Source organism: Pongo pygmaeus, chromosome 11, assembly GCF_028885625.2.
Source record: "Pongo pygmaeus isolate AG05252 chromosome 11, NHGRI_mPonPyg2-v2.0_pri, whole genome shotgun sequence".
Taxonomy (NCBI): domain Eukaryota; kingdom Metazoa; phylum Chordata; class Mammalia; order Primates; family Hominidae; genus Pongo; species Pongo pygmaeus.
In genome coordinates, this window is record NC_072384.2 from 140,635,588 (window position 1) to 140,653,655 (window position 18,068).

General features: G+C 45.2%; 1 protein-coding gene across 3 annotated transcripts in view; it reads right to left on the minus strand.

Annotated features, from left to right (window-relative positions):
- The window catches only part of NDUFA10 (NADH:ubiquinone oxidoreductase subunit A10), a 64,386-nt gene extending 49,051 nt beyond the window's left edge, over positions 1-15,335 (minus strand). For 2 of the 3 annotated variants that reach the window (XM_054477630.2, XM_063648204.1), the window contains exons 1-6: positions 14,831-14,990; positions 11,641-11,809; positions 10,666-10,881; positions 8,358-8,444; positions 4,544-4,665; positions 1,425-1,504 (exon numbers count right to left, since the gene is read on the minus strand). In XM_054477630.2, the coding sequence (XP_054333605.1) occupies positions 1,425-1,504; positions 4,544-4,665; positions 8,358-8,444; positions 10,666-10,881; positions 11,641-11,809; positions 14,831-14,905 (749 nt within the window). In that variant the 5' untranslated portion in view covers positions 14,906-14,990. Of the gene's footprint in view, positions 1-1,424; positions 1,505-4,543; positions 4,666-8,357; positions 8,445-10,665; positions 10,882-11,640; positions 11,810-14,830 lie in introns of all 3 variants that reach the window. The other variant, XM_054477631.2, reaches the window with a different exon arrangement.
- Positions 15,336-18,068: the final 2,733 nt, after the last annotated feature.

Genomic DNA, 18,068 nt, shown 5'->3' on the forward strand with positions numbered 1-18,068 from the left:
CCATACCGCTTGAGCTGTCAGATAAGATCTACTTTAACAATGAACAGAGACTGCATCTGTTCCTAAAACAGGAGCTAAAAGCACAGCAAGACCAAGGGGTAAGAAATAAATGCTTAAGGCTTAACGAGTCTATGAGGGCGGCAAAGTAAAAGAAACTCTTGCCCTGTGCGCAGGCTGAAACCAGCCATTATTTTGCTGATGCTGTAGCTAGAAACTCCATTTGAGAACTTATGACAAAGCTCTTTCTCAGTGATGTTTCTGAAGCCAGAAGATCTCCAAGAGTAATTTTTGAGCCTGAAACTCTAGGGTCAACTATCTCTGTTTATGCTGTTTATTCACGTTGGCTCTAGATACTTCCCTTGGTATTGTGGCCTTGGAAATAGGGCAGTACAACAGGTTAAAAGGAAGCCAGAGGCCACCCTGTCTTCTTACTACCTAAGAAAGAAACACTTACCACAAACAAGCAGAGATGACATAAACGTTAATACTTACCGTACAGAAAAAACTCGCTGAATAGAACATTTCTCTTATTCACTTTTGATTCTATTATTAATTACCTACGGTCTAACAATATTATCTTCTAAGGCTGCTCATTGTAAATATTCAGTATTTAACTAAAATAAATTTTAAAATAAAACTTTTTTTCTAAAATTGCTATACCTTTGTTTTTATTCACAACTTCAGTTACTTTGAAATTTTAAACAACAAGAACATGAGATTTTTAGGCACCAAAAGAGGCTTAGGGATTTAAAAAGTATGAGAAATAGTATAAAAATCTTCAATTCAAGCATTATTCAAACAATCTGAGTTTAACTGGACGTGAATGAGTGTGGCAGACATTCCTTACACACGAATATACCCAAGGAGCACACAATGACAAGCCATAGGATGAGTGAAACCACATTTTCCATGTGCTTTCAACAAAGAAAGAAAGGGGGAAAAGAAAGAAAAACAGTCTGGTGGTGTTTCCTTCATCTAATCCAAACATCTCTCAAGGACATCAATTAAGAATGTCTAGAGAAAGTGTTATCTTTCATGAATTTTCTCCATGAATACACTTCCAATCAATCCTTCTAGGTAAACATGAATGTTTAGTTGTCACCTGAAGTAAAAATACACAAGTTCCCTATGGTAAAACCTGTCATGGAATAGAGCTTGGTTTACTTCTAGCATCAGAAAACCTCAGAAACATAGCAGAGCAAAAGTATTGACAAGATATGCAAACCAAAACAAATAAACCAATAAACCCCACAAAAATCAAACTGAAATGTCTCCTGTTTTTCTTATTTATAAACATCAGATTAAACATCTCAGACAATATCCACTGCAGTAAATAAGACAGAAAACTCCCTGGGCTGTTGGGGCCTAAGAAACGAGTGGCAAAGAAGTTTTAGCCCCGTAAATCAGTCATGTGTTTGGCTCACCTCATCTCAGGGAGAAAGGTTTTCTTATAGGCATTCTCAATGTCCTGCAGATAGGCAGAGGTGATCTTCATTTCATGTGGCTAAACAAAAGCAGAAAAATCAAACTGGGAAACATTTAGAGTTCATTTTCTTTGACCTGTGCATATATAAAATGCGAAGACAATCACTGAGCACCATTTTCTTACAACTCACACCGGGCACTGTGGGGACTGCGGGGTGACAGCAAAGGGTCCCAACATCAGCTAGAGTCATTCTCCTTCTACTACAGTGAACACCTGAGCCTGCCCAAGTGCTCCCATAGCGTGACTTTCTCCACACATTCTAAGATGTATACTTACGGCAAGAAAGATGCCTGTTATGAAGCAGCACTGCCTGTCCTTCCTGTCTGCCTCATGCCTGAGTGCAGGAATGAAAGAGCACCTAAAATTGGGGGCAGCGGCCTGTCTGTCCACCATCTGTCCTCAGCACACTCTCTTCTTGTCACCTGACTCTCCCTGTATCTCTCCAACTTGCTCGCCACCTCCATCGCTCACTCACTTCCCTGCAACCACTTCTCCCACTTTCTACGGCTGTCACCTCTCTCATCATCTGAAATGCACTATGCCAATTTCAGAAACTTGAAAATCTAATTATGAGTAGCAAGTTTTAAAATTTAAAACTCCTTACAGTTTCATACTATCTTCTCAGCCCATTTTGTTTTCTTCACATCATTTACCTCTATTTGATGTATTTATTATTTATCTCCTTGCTTGCTGTAGGTCTCCCCCATCAGCATATGAGCTCATGGGTGAGGACCTCATCCACCCTGCTCACTGGTATGTCCCTAGCACCAGCAGGGTCTAGTACAGAGTGGATGCTCAATCAACACTTACAGGAGAGAGAGGAAGGAAGAAAGAAATGAATAGGCCTGCGGTTTCAACCTACAAAATGATGGAAACATTCTAAAACTGGATTATGGCAAGAGTGGCAACAACTTGGTAAATTTACCAAAAATCATTCAGTCGTACCCTTAAAATGGGTGAATTTTATGGAGCATAAATTATACCTCATTAAAGCTGTTCAAAATAAGAAAAACCCTATCATTCAAAGAATATTTACTGAACATGTATTAATTCCAGTAATGAGACGGGGCACAGGGAAAGGATGATACAGGCAATGCTGCACTTCATTGCTCTGTCAAAAGGGGGAAAAGCAGTAATTGGGAGTTCTATTTTCCAATAAGGACTTCGTGTCTGGAGAGACCATCTTTGTTCATCTTTGCAGCCTCCTAGGTGCCTGGCACAGGCGCTTTGCATATAGGAGGTGCTCTGTATTAGAGGAGTGAGTGAAATCAACAAAAGTATAAAAGAGGTGATATGATTCTAAATCTCTATCATTAGCTATGCGCCAAGTAGAATAAGAATAAATGTTAACTGATTATAAAAGAAACTCGTGTAATATAAGCCCATAACATGCAACATAACACAACCATCTCAGAAATCTGACCTGAAGTTACTTGATAAAATATGTAGTTATTGATCACTTTGACTGTTTTCTTAGAATCTAGAAATGGTTTTCGGATATTCCCATCAGTTATTCCCAAAAGGTGCAATACTGAGACACAGACTGCATTGAAATAAAAATCAAAATAAGAACACAGACTTACTGATAATGTGATGTCTTTTATAAAATGGGGTAATTTTAGCTGATGATGGTATTGAAGACTTTACTTGGAAAAATTAAAAGTTGACAGCTCTACTTTAGACCTCAGAATTATTTTTGAAATACTGTTTTCCCAGATAACAAAAGAATTATCTAGAGAATGTTAAATATATGACTTTTTCTCAATAAATGTCAGCATAGTAAGCAAAGGTGTCCAGTTATTCCACTGAGAAACAAACATTTTAAACTTGCAGTTCCCTCCTTTTGCCACTTGATGGAAGGTTCTTAGAAGTCTAGCTATACAACATACTTAAAAGCACATGCTTAAACAATAAAAGGTCCAGAGTGGCAACAGAAAGGCATACATAGACGTCTCGCTGTTTCTACTATTGCAACAGAGAAGGAAAGTTAGTCCCATGGATCTTTCAGGAGCAAGCAAAAAATAACCAGAGCTTTACTGTTGCCCTGACAAGAACCCACCATCCAGAAAGGTATTTCCTGAGCACCTACAAGAATTCCGGCGCTGAGGATGGGCACCAGAGTGAGGAACAGGCAGGCAGCCCTGCATTTTCATCACAGTATCAAAAAGGAGACCATATTCTCCTCCAGGAAAAAATAACATAGTATTAAACAAGAAGTGAAACCCCGTCTCTACTAAAAATACAAAAAAATTAGCCGGGCATGGTGGCATGCGCCTGTAGTCCCAGCTACTTGGGAGGCTGAGGCAGGAGAATGGCGTGAACCCGGGAGGCAGAGCTTGCAGTGAGCCGAGATCGTGCCACTGCACTCCAGCCTGGGCGACAAAGCGAGACTCTGTCTCAAAAAAAAAAAAACACAAGGAACTCGCCACAGGGCAAAGACGGTCTTTGTTTCATCTCAGGATCCTCCATCAAGCCGCCAACAGAGCTACCGACGGCCACAGGGTCACTTCAAAAGGCATTGCTTCGAGGCCACCTAATTAAGATCCAATGAAAACTACAAAGAGTAAATGGATGTGTGTGGATATCACTGCTCTACTGTTCTAGAATTGGTAAGTAAGAAAAAGGGGGAGAGGCACGATTTGCATTAAATAGATTGAAGTGATGAGGGATATTAGAAATTGCTTCCAATGTGGAAGAAAACGATAGGACACAAAAACCTCATCAGAGAACAGAAAGGTACGTGACAGAGGGATGGAGGACGCTCTGCCAGGAGGCCCTCCCCAGCCTCCCAAGTTTAAACAGCTGAAGGGACTCGGGGACCACAGTGGGACCGCAGAGCACTGGTGGGCGGCAGGCCTTCACGCTGTGGCACCAGGCCGAGCCCTGGGGTCTCCCCTCCACCCATGCAGATGCCCTCTCTCAGGTGGGACCAGGGTGTGTGTCACCCTCCTCGTGAGGACTGGTAGGAATTAGTGTAAATGCTATTAAAACAGGGCTTTTAGTGCTGATCTACATTCAAAATAGAGATGCTTGGCCTTTCATTGAAAACTGCATTACATCTCCTTTCTTCTGAATCCGCCTCTGGACCTCTGGAACGGGCACGTCGATGTAGATCACCAGGTGGGGGGGCAAGTAATCGCAGATGGTGACGCTCTTCACCTCGTTGTAGTGGTCCACACCTGGCACACAGGAGAAAAGGGCACTGTCACCTACCGGTCCCCACACGGGTTTCCAAAACACACTCCTCCTTGAATAAAAGGGCAAACATACATGCAATTCTCAAAGCCACGTACCAATCTACAAACCCTATCTTGGTCACAGTTCTAAGCACTGACCACACACATGGCATGTGACTGTGCTCCAGGTGCCACGGGGCATGTGCAGACAGCAGCTGTGGTGCCCATAACCCTGCAAACAGGGCTTGTCACCTCCACTGTATTTACAAACCAAAGGTCTGAGGCCCAGAGAAATTAAGCTACTTACACAGAGTAAGATACCAGCATTTAAACTGTGACCTTAATCATCCTAAAAGACAGATCTTTAGCACATCTTAGCCACATTTAAGGGTTCACTTTTGCTCCTGAGGCAAGGCGTAGGTCACGCAAGATGGAGGTCACAGTTCGGTGATCTTTGAACTGAAATATATTCCATACACCTGCAGTGTATATGTTGCAGGTATATAGTATATGTGCTACTATATTTCCTCATAGTAATAATAGATACAAGAGTCTGGTCTTCTCTGAAGAATTAAAAACAGCTTTAAATACTTTATTTTTCAAATAACTCAGATGAAAATCATCAAGCTACATTTATCCCGGTTCAGTAAGCATAATCAGCTGCACAGAAGTATCTACTGAGTCAGATTTAGTGACAAAATGAAATTGAAAGCAGCTAAGGCTGAGGAGTAATTCTCCTAAAGTGATCACTACACAGAATGCATAATCCAGTCGGCACCCGCAGGGCCCGTGCCACCCAAGGGAACCCTGCTGCTCTTCAGAGCACTCTGCACCTGCACGTGCTCATGCACACCCGACCTCCCAGAAGCCAACAGGGAGTGCACGCCAGTGCATGTGGAGAGGCCATGCTGAGAAGCCATCCCCTCTGCAGCTTTTCACGTGTGGAACCTTCCAGAAGTGACAGACGGCCACGCTAGGGTCCACAGAAAGACAACTATTTTGCTTTAAAGGAAACGGGCTGGGCACAGTGGCTCACGCCTGTCATCCCGGCACTCTGGGAGGCCAAGGTAGGCGCAGATCGCTGGAGCCCAGGAGTCAGGACCAGCCTGAGCGGCACGGTGAGATCCCATGTCTACCAAAAATACAAACATTAGCCAGTCTCCCAACCTAGTCTCAAAATAAATAAATAAAAACTTTAAAAATTAAATTAAAAAAGAAAAGTTCCAGTGAGCATTCCTAGTAACCTCACTCTAGAGGCAATCGTGGGATGGGCCTTTGGCTCAGGGTCAGGAACGGCATGAGCTAAACAACAAGGAAGACCACCCAGGAGGAGGTATGACAAAGCAAAGGATGGAGGCTGCCAGGGGAGTACCGTTCACCTGAGCATACAAACACAAACCCGCAGCCAGGCAGAGCACACGGGACCTCAGGTCTGCTTCCTGACCGCTGGACTGGTAGCAGGCCGGTCTCTCCTGCTGCTGAGGTGAAACCTCCCTTCACTGAGTCTGCTCTCACCCTGCTTCCCGCCCTCACCCTCACTCCTGTCAGTACACCCACTTCCCAGGTGGTTCCCACCTTGCTCTATGCCACCTGTCCTTTAGCTAACACGATCTGCTTTCCCCCAGCCCAGCACTCAAACGACTCTGGCTAACGTCACCAGCCCCCAAAAGGTGAAACGTGACAGTCACTTCTCAGTTCCCATCACAGTCATAGCACATGTGACACCAACAATCAACCCTCCCCACATCCCCTCTGCTTCCTCCTGTGCACCTCTGATCATTCAGCTTCAATCCCTCAGTGGGGGTCTCATCACCCCAGAAATGGTCCCCAAAGGATCTGGTCTCAGCCCTCCCCCATCACCCCTTGGGCTTTCCTAAGGAAAGCATGCCCACGGTCAGTGCTGGACCCCCAACGCCTGCAGACTCCAGCCCAGGCCAGTCCTCAGACTTCAGCAGACACTCAGCAGATGCCAGCAGGTGTCTCCTGCCACCTTGCCATGGGAACCTCACACTCAGGAATCCAAAGCCCAAACATGAAGCCACATCGGTCCACTGCCCCTGTGCGTCCTTCCCCCTTAGCAGCCCACCAGCCAGGGCAGGTCCACGCCACTCCCCACTGTGCACACAGGAAGCCATCCACCCAGGCCTGCCCAGTGTCCCTCCTGAGCAGCAACTCCCACTGCCCAGTGCAGCCTCCCTGCTGGGCGCGCCTGTCTCACCCCAATTTCCTCCCAGATAGGCTCCTTCCCCTTCCGTCTCTCCTCACCAAATGCATCCTTCAGATGAAGGCCTGCAACCATTTTAAACTCACATCTAACCACATCTCTGCCATGCTAAAAATCCTCCAGTGGTCCCTCACTAGTTTCAGGACAGAAGCCAAGCATCCTCGCCAAGGTGCAGTTCCTTCCTCGTGCAGCCTCATCCAGCATCATTCTCCCCCAGCACCCAGCCCTCACTACAGGACAACGCCACCAGCCAGTGGCACATGCAGGCTTCTCCACCATCCCCACACCTCCCTCACTCAAACTGCGCTACAGATGACAGGCCATTCGTCAAAACAGCTGTCCCTGACACTATCCCATCTCCCAGCCGGATACACATTTCTCCTATGTACCCCCAAAGCGCCCAGGAGTAATGCTCAGGAGCTGCTAAGTACACTTTATCACAATTAACCATCCCTGTTGGTTCAACAGCCCCCAACCCCGGGCCCATGGGAGCCTTGTCTTAAGTTTCTTCATATTCACATCCCTAGCACCTAAGAGAGCCTGGCACACCACAGGCACTCCAGAAACACTTGCTGGTGACCTGACCCGCTGCTCAGCACGTCCAGGGAGGATTAGCCCCTATCAGAAGCAAGGGCTTACAGGGCTCTTGTGGGCGGCAACCTCACAGGTGGAGTACCGGCAACACCAGGACACACAAGCAGCCAGAAGCAGGCACCTCCTCCACAGAATCGTCACCTGGCTTGCTTCGGCCTCCTCTTTCATTAAGCAACAGTACTTCCTCTGAGCTCCCAGATTCCAGCTTTCCACTGGCTCCAGCCACCCCAGTCTACGGATGAAAATGCCATCAGTCAGACTGTCCACCAGGCCTATTCAATGCACCGCCCAACGCAGTCCTAGTCACAGATACCCCAACCCCACCCTGACTCCTCAAGGTCAGCCTGCTTCAAACCATGGGGTCTTTGTTCCTTTCCATTTGCCACTTATCAGAACTTCCCCAATACAGCAACACAAAGCTACTGTCCTGAAAAACGGCAACGTGTCAGAGGGAAGCACTGTGATGATGCTGGCAACTGGCAGGGCTAACATCCCAATTCATCAAAATCACACACTAGAAACTGGAAAGTCTGTTACAATTAGAGCTACAGCCTAGATATTGCTAGGGCAAGCTAAGAGTGGGGGAGGTTCTAACGGGAGGCTGTGGGGGCTGCACTTTAAGCTGTCTGTGTTTGAGGTCCAGGGCTCCAATCTGCTTTCACAGAGAGACGATAGCACAAAAGACACCTATTTCAGGAGGGAGAAAGGGCGGAAGACACTTAGGAAGTCCCTTTTTCCAGCGGAGACCGATTAAGTAATGGCATTTATTCATCTATCTAACAGACATTCATAAACACAGTAAGTGCAAGGTGAGTCTATCACAGCCTTTGCAAAGTCACACCACACACCCAGAAGCGGGTCTGCAATGCTGACTCACACTGCTTTCGGATGAATCCCTGGTTGTACGTCGCGTCCAGGAACACAAAGTCACTGAAGATGGAACGCTCCAACACAACACCTTGTCCTGTTTAAACATAGGCAAACAGAAATTGAAAATCAGACAGATAGCAAAGCACTGTCAACTGATCACTGCATTTCAGAAAAAAGAAAATAAGTCATTTACAATTCCATTTCCACACCAAAATACTGAAAAGAACATATATATGTTTGTAAGTGGGAAATCATTTTCAAAAACTGAAGCATCTTTTCAGTTTTGAGCAATATAACATCGTTTCATTAAGTCAGCTATAACGGAAAGCATCCAGTTAATACAAAAAGTGCTTGTTTTTAAATAATGTATTCCACCCCTACGGTGCCCACCCCCATCCTGCTCCTGCCCCCACCATCCCAGTCAGGTCTACTGATGTTGGGCTACTTCTCAGCTTCACCTCTGTCCACTCCCAGCCTCACTGGCTGTGTTACTATCACAGCACCCCCACAGACACTTGCGCAGCTCAGAGCACTAGTCCCCAGGGTCCCCAGCTAGCCTCCCTGCAGTCAGCCCTGCTGTGTCTGGGCAGAGGCCTCCCCTAATCTTCCTACCCAGCCTCTCCCCACGGCCTCCTTCCTCAGAGCAGCTACCACTCACTTGGGACAAGACATTCCTGTTCCTACATCGAGTCTTCATCCCTCTACTAAAACACAGGCTTCCCTCCCGGTGGCACCCTTAGCTCCCAGAATGGGTCTGGCACACAGCAGACATGCACTAAATATTTAATGAATACATTAACCCAGTTCCAATTTGCCCCAAGAATACTGAGATGGGAGCAAGCTGCACTTTTTTTTCTAAATGGGAAATAGGTTACTATAGCACAAAAAAAAGCAAGGTTTTATTTAACAAGTAAAATATTTCTTTTTCATTTTAAGAAATGAATAGTCAGAAGACAGGGTTGAAGAACGCTTTTAAAAGAACGTGGAGTAAGCCCGGCTGTCAGTGTGAAGTCCACGCTATGACATCAGCTCCTGGACTGGCTCCTGGTAAAGAACCTCATACCAGAAACAGCAGACCACATTGTTTTCTTAGGAGTAACACTAACCAAGATCAGGGTTTACGTTCATATAAGGAAAAAAGCACTAATAAAATGTTGAAAAAGCAAGACAATAACTCCACCGCCGTACAACTGTGTAGATACGTGTCATGGACACATACTGCATCCGTGGAGACCTGAAGGAGCATAGGCAGCAGCTCCTAGCACAGCTCTGAGAAGGAGCCCATGAGCCGGCAACTCCCAGTGAAAACCACACTCTTGTTCTCACGGCTCAGACCCCATGAAGCCAACCCTAGTGGCAGCTGAGCTTGTGCGTGAGAAGCTCATCAGGGGCACTGCCAATCAACGAAAGCAGCAAGCACCGCAATATAAAACAGACACAAAGGCCCTAAGAATCCACCCATCTCCCTCTCCTTGCACACAGATGTGCCATTTGCTGCTACCTGTGAATTGAGGACTGCCGTGGCATGGTAGCTTTGACCAAAAATTGGCACTGCATCTGTGGTCCAACTCTCAGGATGCCTAGCATGCACTGCTGTTTCCCAGGATGATTACAGTAACCCCTGGCTGGACCCTAACCTCATTCTGCACACAAGTAGTCCATGTTCATGCCCTTTCATCCACCTTCCCTTCCTCTCCTAACTATACTTTCTGATCACTGTTTCCATCTCCCAGGCTCCCCAGTACACAGCTCTTCCTTTCTGCTTTGGATACCTTCAAGGGAAGCATCCTCCCCTACTGCACTGGCCTATGGGACCCTGTGCGTTCTGCCTCCCCTCGTCATCTTATCAAGATTAACGTCTACCTTGTGACTTTATGGTGAATTCCAGCCTATCTCTGGGCCCTCCAGGACAACCCTATTTTGTTGGCCTCCACGTCTCTGTCTGTATGGCACATGCACAATCTTCATAAGTGTGATCCCATTTCCTCCTGGACACTTTTATGCTCTCTTTTCCCCTTTGTTTTGACACATTTCATATATAAATGAGTATGTAAGTATAGAAGCTTAAAGCAGTGCCTTGAGAATTCTATACAATCCATAAGTCTCACTCCAGTATCCATAGTGAAACAGCATTAAATTTAATTCTGAAGCAAAAATAACACAATCTCAAGAAATTCATGATCTTGTTGGAAAGACAGAACTTACCTCATCAAACACCCTTAAAGGAAAGCTCGACTCAGTGGCAATTTAACGTGGTTAAATTCTAGAATAGCGTTCAAGTACAGAACAAGTCTAACTGCCCAGAAATACTGCACCTGTGGTCAGCAAGTGCTCCAAGGCATCCGAGTACTGCAGCAGGCGACTGCTGTACAACCAGGACTGCAGGCGGTAAGTGTTGCCATCATTGCTTCTCGGATCATCGTAAAATTTCTCCAAACTACAGTTGCCATTATAGTCTGCGGCGAGGGGCTTCCCATCTCCTGTGATACTGTCTGGATAATGAATCCCCGCTTCAGGAAAGTGCTTGAAGCCTGAAAAGAGAAACAGTCGGATGCAGTCTGATGCACATCACTCACTCCCCGCAGGGAGCAGTGGGGACTAGCCAAAACACATAGCCCACCCAAATCTCACTGCCGGGGATGGCGCCAAAGACCTAGAGAAAGTCACCTACATGCCTGGGTTTCACCACGTATGAAGGAAACACACAACATATATGATCAAGCATGTGAGCAAAAGAGCTTGCACAGTGCCCTTATCCAGGTTCCTCCTGAAAGGACTGCTCCCTGTAACCACAGGAGCCCCCTTTAGCTGGCAGCTGCTGTCATGCAGGTGCTACAGAAAGGTACAATGGACACACAGCTGCACCAGGAGTCAGGAAGGGGCTCTAACCTTGGCTTTGGAACCCAGCTATGTGGCATCTGCTCACTCAGGAGTACACCCATCTGTGAGTGAGTACCATCCTCAGCTCTATTTCAGAGGCTGTCACAAAGTTCAAACGCGACAGTTCATGTGGAAGTGCCCTGCTTACACTGTCCACATAAAATTCCAATTCAAATTGACAACCAGCATGGATTTTCACAAATTTTCCAAACATAAAAGATTAAAAACAGCTTTTTCTTGTTTTGTTTTATAAAACAGCTTTTTCAATAAACAAAAATGTGAAATACCCACCTTAGGCCCAATTATTAAATATTTAATATTATTTAATATTAATATTGAAGAAAAACCAGTGAAATAAGCAACCATATATCTGAGAAAAAGGTATCATTCTGTATAACATAAAATCATACCTAGTTTCTCTGCTATTTCTTTTGCAAGTTTGCCTTTTCCAGTACATATATTGCCATCTACAGTTATCACTCTGCTGTGTTCTGTCAGTCTTTTGCTTGCTTTATCCCCAAGTAGGAAACGCCACATTCCATAGCGCAGCTTGCACTGCACACTGCTATGAATTCCTCTCTGAAAAACACAAAATCACACAGCAGCACATTGTGACCACTCTGGTTCCTGTAGGCATTAGCAACTATTAGGTAAAAATACCAAGAAACCTCTTGGTGATAAAAATGCCAACATCTTCATCTTTATTGCCTATTAATTTGTTTAATTATCTGTCTATCCCCCACCACTCTGTCCATGTAAGTTTCGTTAAAGGCAGATGTATTGTCTGTTTGTTCACTGCTAAATCCTCAGGCCCTGGAACAATGTCCGAAATTTTTATTAAATATGTTTATTATGTTCAATAAAAATTGGAGGGAGGGAGGGACGGAGGGGTGGATGGATGGATGGATGGATGGACGGACAGACGGAAGGAAGAAAGACAGGGATGGAGGGAAGCTCGGGAGTGAAGGGAAGGGAATAAAAAACATTTCTCTAATCCAAGCTTCTGTCCTCAGCTCCTGACCTAGTTACCCCACTGCCTATAAACAGCTCCACCTAGATGTCCTGAAGGCACCTGAAGGTAACAGAGCTAAGGTGAAATGCAACATCCATACCCTCGCCCCCAAATCTGCTTTCCCTCACAGCAGGGAATATCTACTACCTAACAGGCAAAAGAGAGCAAATTTAAGTGTCGTCTTTGATACCTTTCTCCTTCCTTTAACTGCAGAATTGCACACAAAATCCTAACTCTTCAAACTCTCTGGACACTGCATCACCTCCCTATGCCATGTGCTGACTCTGTAGACATCCTCATACCTCTCATCTACAAGGCAAAGGCCTGCTTCAATGCCTGTCTCCAGCATCCCAATTTATTCTCCACACTAAAGCGAAAATATTCCTTCCAAAAAAAGAAAAGAAACATAACCAAAAGTAAAACAAACTGAAAAAGTTCAACAGATATGATGGGATAACAGCCTTACTATATACAGAAATTGTACAGAACAATAAGAAAACAAAGAATAAAAACGCACAGCTTATTTTAAAATTATAAAATATAGCCAAAAACCACATGAAAAAGTGGTCAACCTTGCTACAAAAAAACAAAAGACTATTAACAAGGAAACATTAGTTTTTCATGTATCAAAATGAGAAATAATTTAAAAAATGATTACAGAGTTAGGACAAGACAATGAGTACCATCCTAAACTGCTAATGGTGATGAAACCTAGAGGACACTGGGTCTACAGCATTAGGAATCCATTCAAAGAGTATATACATGATTGACCTATAAGGATGCTCAATGAAGAATGATGTAACATCAAAAATGCAAATAGAAACCCTTAAATGTCCGACAACAGAGGAATAGTTAAAAAAATTTAAGGCATATCCATATTATGGAATACTAAGTACTCAGGAAAACACAAAAATATTAAAATACTTTATTGTGAAATTTAAATAAAACAGGAGAATATAAAATATCAAGATATTTTTCGATCTTGATTTGATAACTGAAGAGTAAGGAAGAAACAAGTTACAAAACAATGCAAAGCAGACAACCCAGTTTAAAAATGGGTAAAAGATGTGAACACCTCTCGCAAATGAAATTAACGCAGATAGCAAATAAGTATATGAAAAGATGCTGAACACTGTATGTCATGAGATATTCCAAAGTTAAAACAAGATACCACTACGCGTCTATCAGAATGGATAGCCATCCAAAGTAACCGACAGACCCGCATGCTGGCGAGCACGCAGAGCAACAGGGAGAGCCTTCACTGCTGGTGGGAATCAAATGGCACAGTCACTCTGGAAGATGGCTTGGCAGCTTCTTAGAAAACCAGTCTTATTACATGAGTAATCACTCTTCCAGGTATTACCCAACTGATATAAAAATGTATTTCCAAAAAGAAATCTGCATGTACATGATTACAGCAGCTTTATTCATAATTGCCAAAAACTTGAAGCAACCAAGACGCCTTTCAATTGCTGAATGAACTGAAGTACATCCATGCAATGAGATATTATTCAGTGATTAAAAAGAAATGAGTTACCAAGCCACGAAGATGTAAGTGAATCTTACATAGATATTTCCAAGTATTCAAGTTGTCTGAAAAGGCAATATATAGTATGATTCTAATTATATGACATTCCAGAAAAGCCAACTATGGAAATGTTAATGAGATCTGTGGTTGTCAGGGGTTGGAGGAAAAGAAGGGTTTAATAGGCAAAGCAGAGGGGAATTTTTTAAGGCAGTGAAGCTACTCTGTACGAACCTATAATGGTGGAGACATGCTATTACATACTTGTCAAAATCTATAGAACCTTATAGCACAAAGAAAAAATCCATAAAACCTTATAGCACAAAGAAAAAATCCATAAAACCTTATAGCACAAAGAAAAAATCCATAAAACCTTATAGCACAAAGAAAAAATCCATAAAACCTTATAGCACAAAGAAAAAATCCATAAAACCTTATAGCACAAAGAAAAAATCCATAAAACCTTATAGCACAAAGAATGCACTCAATGTATGCACGTTTTTAAAAACTCATTAGGTAGAAGGATCCCAGGATGTTAGGCAGAATGTGACAAAGCAATCCAGCTGTGTTACAAATGTATGAAACAATTTCACTGAAGAAGGTGGGGGCAAAGTGCTAAGAAATGAGAGTAGTCAGTAAGAGTAAAGGCAGAAGGAAGAGGACACAAGCACTGAACTCCGTTTCTGCTCAACATGGCATCACCCAAGCACCTAGCAGGGCCCGACCTTTAAACGGCTTTTGACAGGGCTGCTACGTGAATTATCGAATGACAAGCGCGCGTGCCCCCGGCCTGCCACCTGCACACGGGCCTCCCGCATCAGGGCAGCCTCGGGGCCGATCACCTCCGCGCTCCAGCGTTTTGCTTAAAGCTGAGGTAAAATGGCCTGGAGAAGCTCGTGGCCCCCCCTGAGGTCTGTCCACGACCAAAGACCAAACAATTCTGGAGGCAGGAGGGGTCCCCCAAACCCACCCCGAGAGCGACCCTGGGAGCCGCCGCCAGAGGCCGGGGGAGATGTGGAACTGCTCCCCACCCCGCCACCCCGCCGCCCCGCCGCCCGCTCACCACGCGCTGGGCGCCCGCCGCCACGACCCGGACGGACGCGGACGTTGGGGCCAGTTTCAGAAGCCGCAAAGCCATAGCTACCCGGTCAGCTCAGGATCAAGGACCCAAGGGGACGCGGTCGCGACGGGGCCCTCTCCCGCGGCCGGCGCGCTGCCGTGACGTCACGGACGGGGTGCCCGCGGCGCCTGTCGGGAACCTTCCAGGGGGCGGGGCCGCGCCGAGGCCCTCGGGGGCTTCCGAGGAGACCACCAGAGCGCTGCCAGGGTCCTGCGGGTTGGGGTGAGGGCTGAGAGGCGGGAATTGGAGATGAAGGTAGGGGCAGCATGCCGGCTGCCCGGCCCCTGCCTGGATTCTGAGTTGCTGCGGTGTCGCGGGAGCCGAGGCCGCCCAGGGCGTGGAGCGACTTCTGCTTCTCGTCCCAGGGTCCTGTGCTCCCCGCAGAATCCCCCAGGCGCGGTGTGGACGTCAAAGCGACCTCCTAGAGAACATTCCTAGCTCTCAGAACGTTCTCGCTGGGGAGGGAAAGTGGAAAAAGGGGGGCGAGGAGGGGAGGGACGGGGTGGGACCCCTGTCGCGGGGCGCCTGTCAGGGAGAGGGAACTGGCAAGGCCGGCCTGGGTCGCCCCTGGAGCTGAAGGCTAAGTGGTCTCATCCAGGGGACCTGCTGTGAACACATTGAATAGCCTAGAAAACAAAAGCACACGCTCCAAGTCCATCTGTTAAAAATGTGCTCCCGTCAGGACCTGGGGTCTATGCTCCACGTAGTAGCCCCATATGAGGTTTCCTTCCAAGTATGCCTGCTGTTTGGAAGGGTTTTTATAATCTTTTGTGTTCCTCGGGCTTTTTGTTCTTAACCCCTTAAATATTCTGTAACTTTGTTTTGAACTTTTCAGAAATGATCATGCAATTGTAAAACAGTGGGAATGCGGCTGTGTAAACTAAGGCCGGTTCTATGGATGTTTCTATAATTGAAGAATTGCTTTTTGTCGAAAATACGGATTCCCGGTCCCCAACGCAGGAGGGTCTGGTTTTTAGATCCTGGAGGGCCCCTGAAATCCGTTTAACAAGCTTTAGGGCTCATGGCTGCTGTTTTTTGTCTTGTTTCCTTTGCCTTTTTTTTTTTTTTTTTTTTTGTACCTTCCAATGGATACAGTACATTTTTTTAGAATTACATCTTGATTTACTGATAATGTCTTGGGAAATATCATTATGTATAGTTTTCATAGTGGTTGTTCTAGGTATCACACCACACAGATGTAACGTCTTACAACCTATTTGCATGGATGTTTTGTTGGACCCGAGCGAGTTAGAAAAACGCCACACTTTGAGACGAATTAAGAGTCCTTTATTAGCTGGCGACCGAGAGACGGCTAACGCTCAAAGTTCTCTTGGCCCCGAGGAAGGGGCTTGATTAACTTCTATACCTTGGTTTAGGAAGGCGGGGGGTGGTCTAGTTAAAACAATTTTACGGAAGTAAAGTAGTCAAAAAGTTAAAAGGATAAATGGTTGCAGGAAAGTAAACAGTTCCAGGTGCAGGGACTTTAAGACTTACAAGGTGATAGACCTGGGGCTTTGGCATTATCAATCGGTTGAATTCCTGGGAACTGTGGATATAGCTTGCCACAGTATCTTATCAGTTAATTGCATTCTTGGATGTGCTGGGAGTCAGCTTGCACAAGTTAAGTCCTTGAGGAAGGGGCTGCCAGTGAAAGAGCCAAGATGGAGTCTGTCTAGCTCTCTTAGCTTAGGAAGAGTCAATTCAGATGGAAACAAGGCTAGGTGATTAAAGGGAAAGGGAGAGTCTAAAAACAGAGTTAGTAAATACTAGGTTGGGCATTACATTCCCCACTTGTGTTTTTGGGGAATCAAATCGTTGATTCCTCAGTTATAACAAGGGGGTTATATTGAGTCTTAAGATACATAAGTTTGACAGAAGCTAAGCATTGTTTTACAAAATTAAGAAACCAATTTAATATACAAGGCCCAAAAATTAATAGTATGATGAGGAGAGGTCCAGCTAACCCAGTGATTAAAGTAGTTAGCCAGGGGTTCCAGTTGGACATGTTTTGTGACCCGGGGATGTTATTTTCTCGTTTCTATTGGTGCCTATCTAGATTTTCTTGAACTTTTGGAGTGTATCTTTTATGACTAAGAATGGTGGAGGAACAGTTAAATCAACTTTGTCAGGGGGTTTCTGGAACATAGGGTCACCTAGAGCAGTTAAAGGCCTGATTGGCTTGGGTGGGCTCCCATGAGACCAGGATTTTTTTTAGATGGTGAACATAGTCCTAATATCAAATCCTGGGATATAAAATCTTGATCCCCATGACATGCCATAATATTATTGAGTTGAATTAGGGTCATGGACAGTTATAGTACGAGGATTATAATTTTTTCTTGTATATAATTTAGGACGAGAAGTACGAGTTATGGAATGAAGACCTGGTTGATCCCCCAGAGTAGGTGGCTAAAGTTACACATGTCCAATCAGGGCAGAAAAACTGAAAAGTATCTCAACAGCTAGCGTCAGGGTGATTCCCAGGACAGAGGTAAAAGTCAACATTTTGGAGTTCTTTTTCTGCACCTTTGGAGCTTCCACATCCAGTTTGGCTCCCGGAGCGTCCAAATCCTGCTGCAAGATCGACACTTCCTGCTTTTGGGACCAGCAGATTGTGTTGCTCTTCGTGGGTACAGGCTGGCTCTGGGAACAGTACAGATAAATCAAATGCAAAGGAGACTTCCTTGGAGGTACCAGCCCTCCACGTGGTGTTTGCAAATACACGTCCTGCTGTGAAAGAGGTGAGGAGAAAGGAGTAGGAAGGTGCAGAGGACATAACAGGCAAAAATAAACAAGTGAGGTAGATAAAAAGAATTAATCTAATGGCTTCACCCGACTTAGGCGCAGTTTTAAAGGGGCCTGACCCAGGCCTGGGGACCCATGTTTTTAGTTGGGCTCTGTTGGCTTTTTTGATGTGGGAGTGATGAATCTAAGCAGGAATGCCATCCACCTTCAGAGCTGTTGGCGTTGTGAGGATGACGGTGTGAGGTCTTTTCTAAGCAGGAGTGAGTCCTTCTTTCTGGAACTTTTTAACAAACGCTAGGTCTCCTGGCTGGAATGAATGGCAGGGCCCCGTCTGTTCAGGAATTGGATTGGGATGGGCTCCTCAAACAAGTGGTAGAATAATATCTTGTACCTGTTGGAGAGACTGTAGGTACTGCAATAAATTAGCTTGTGATAT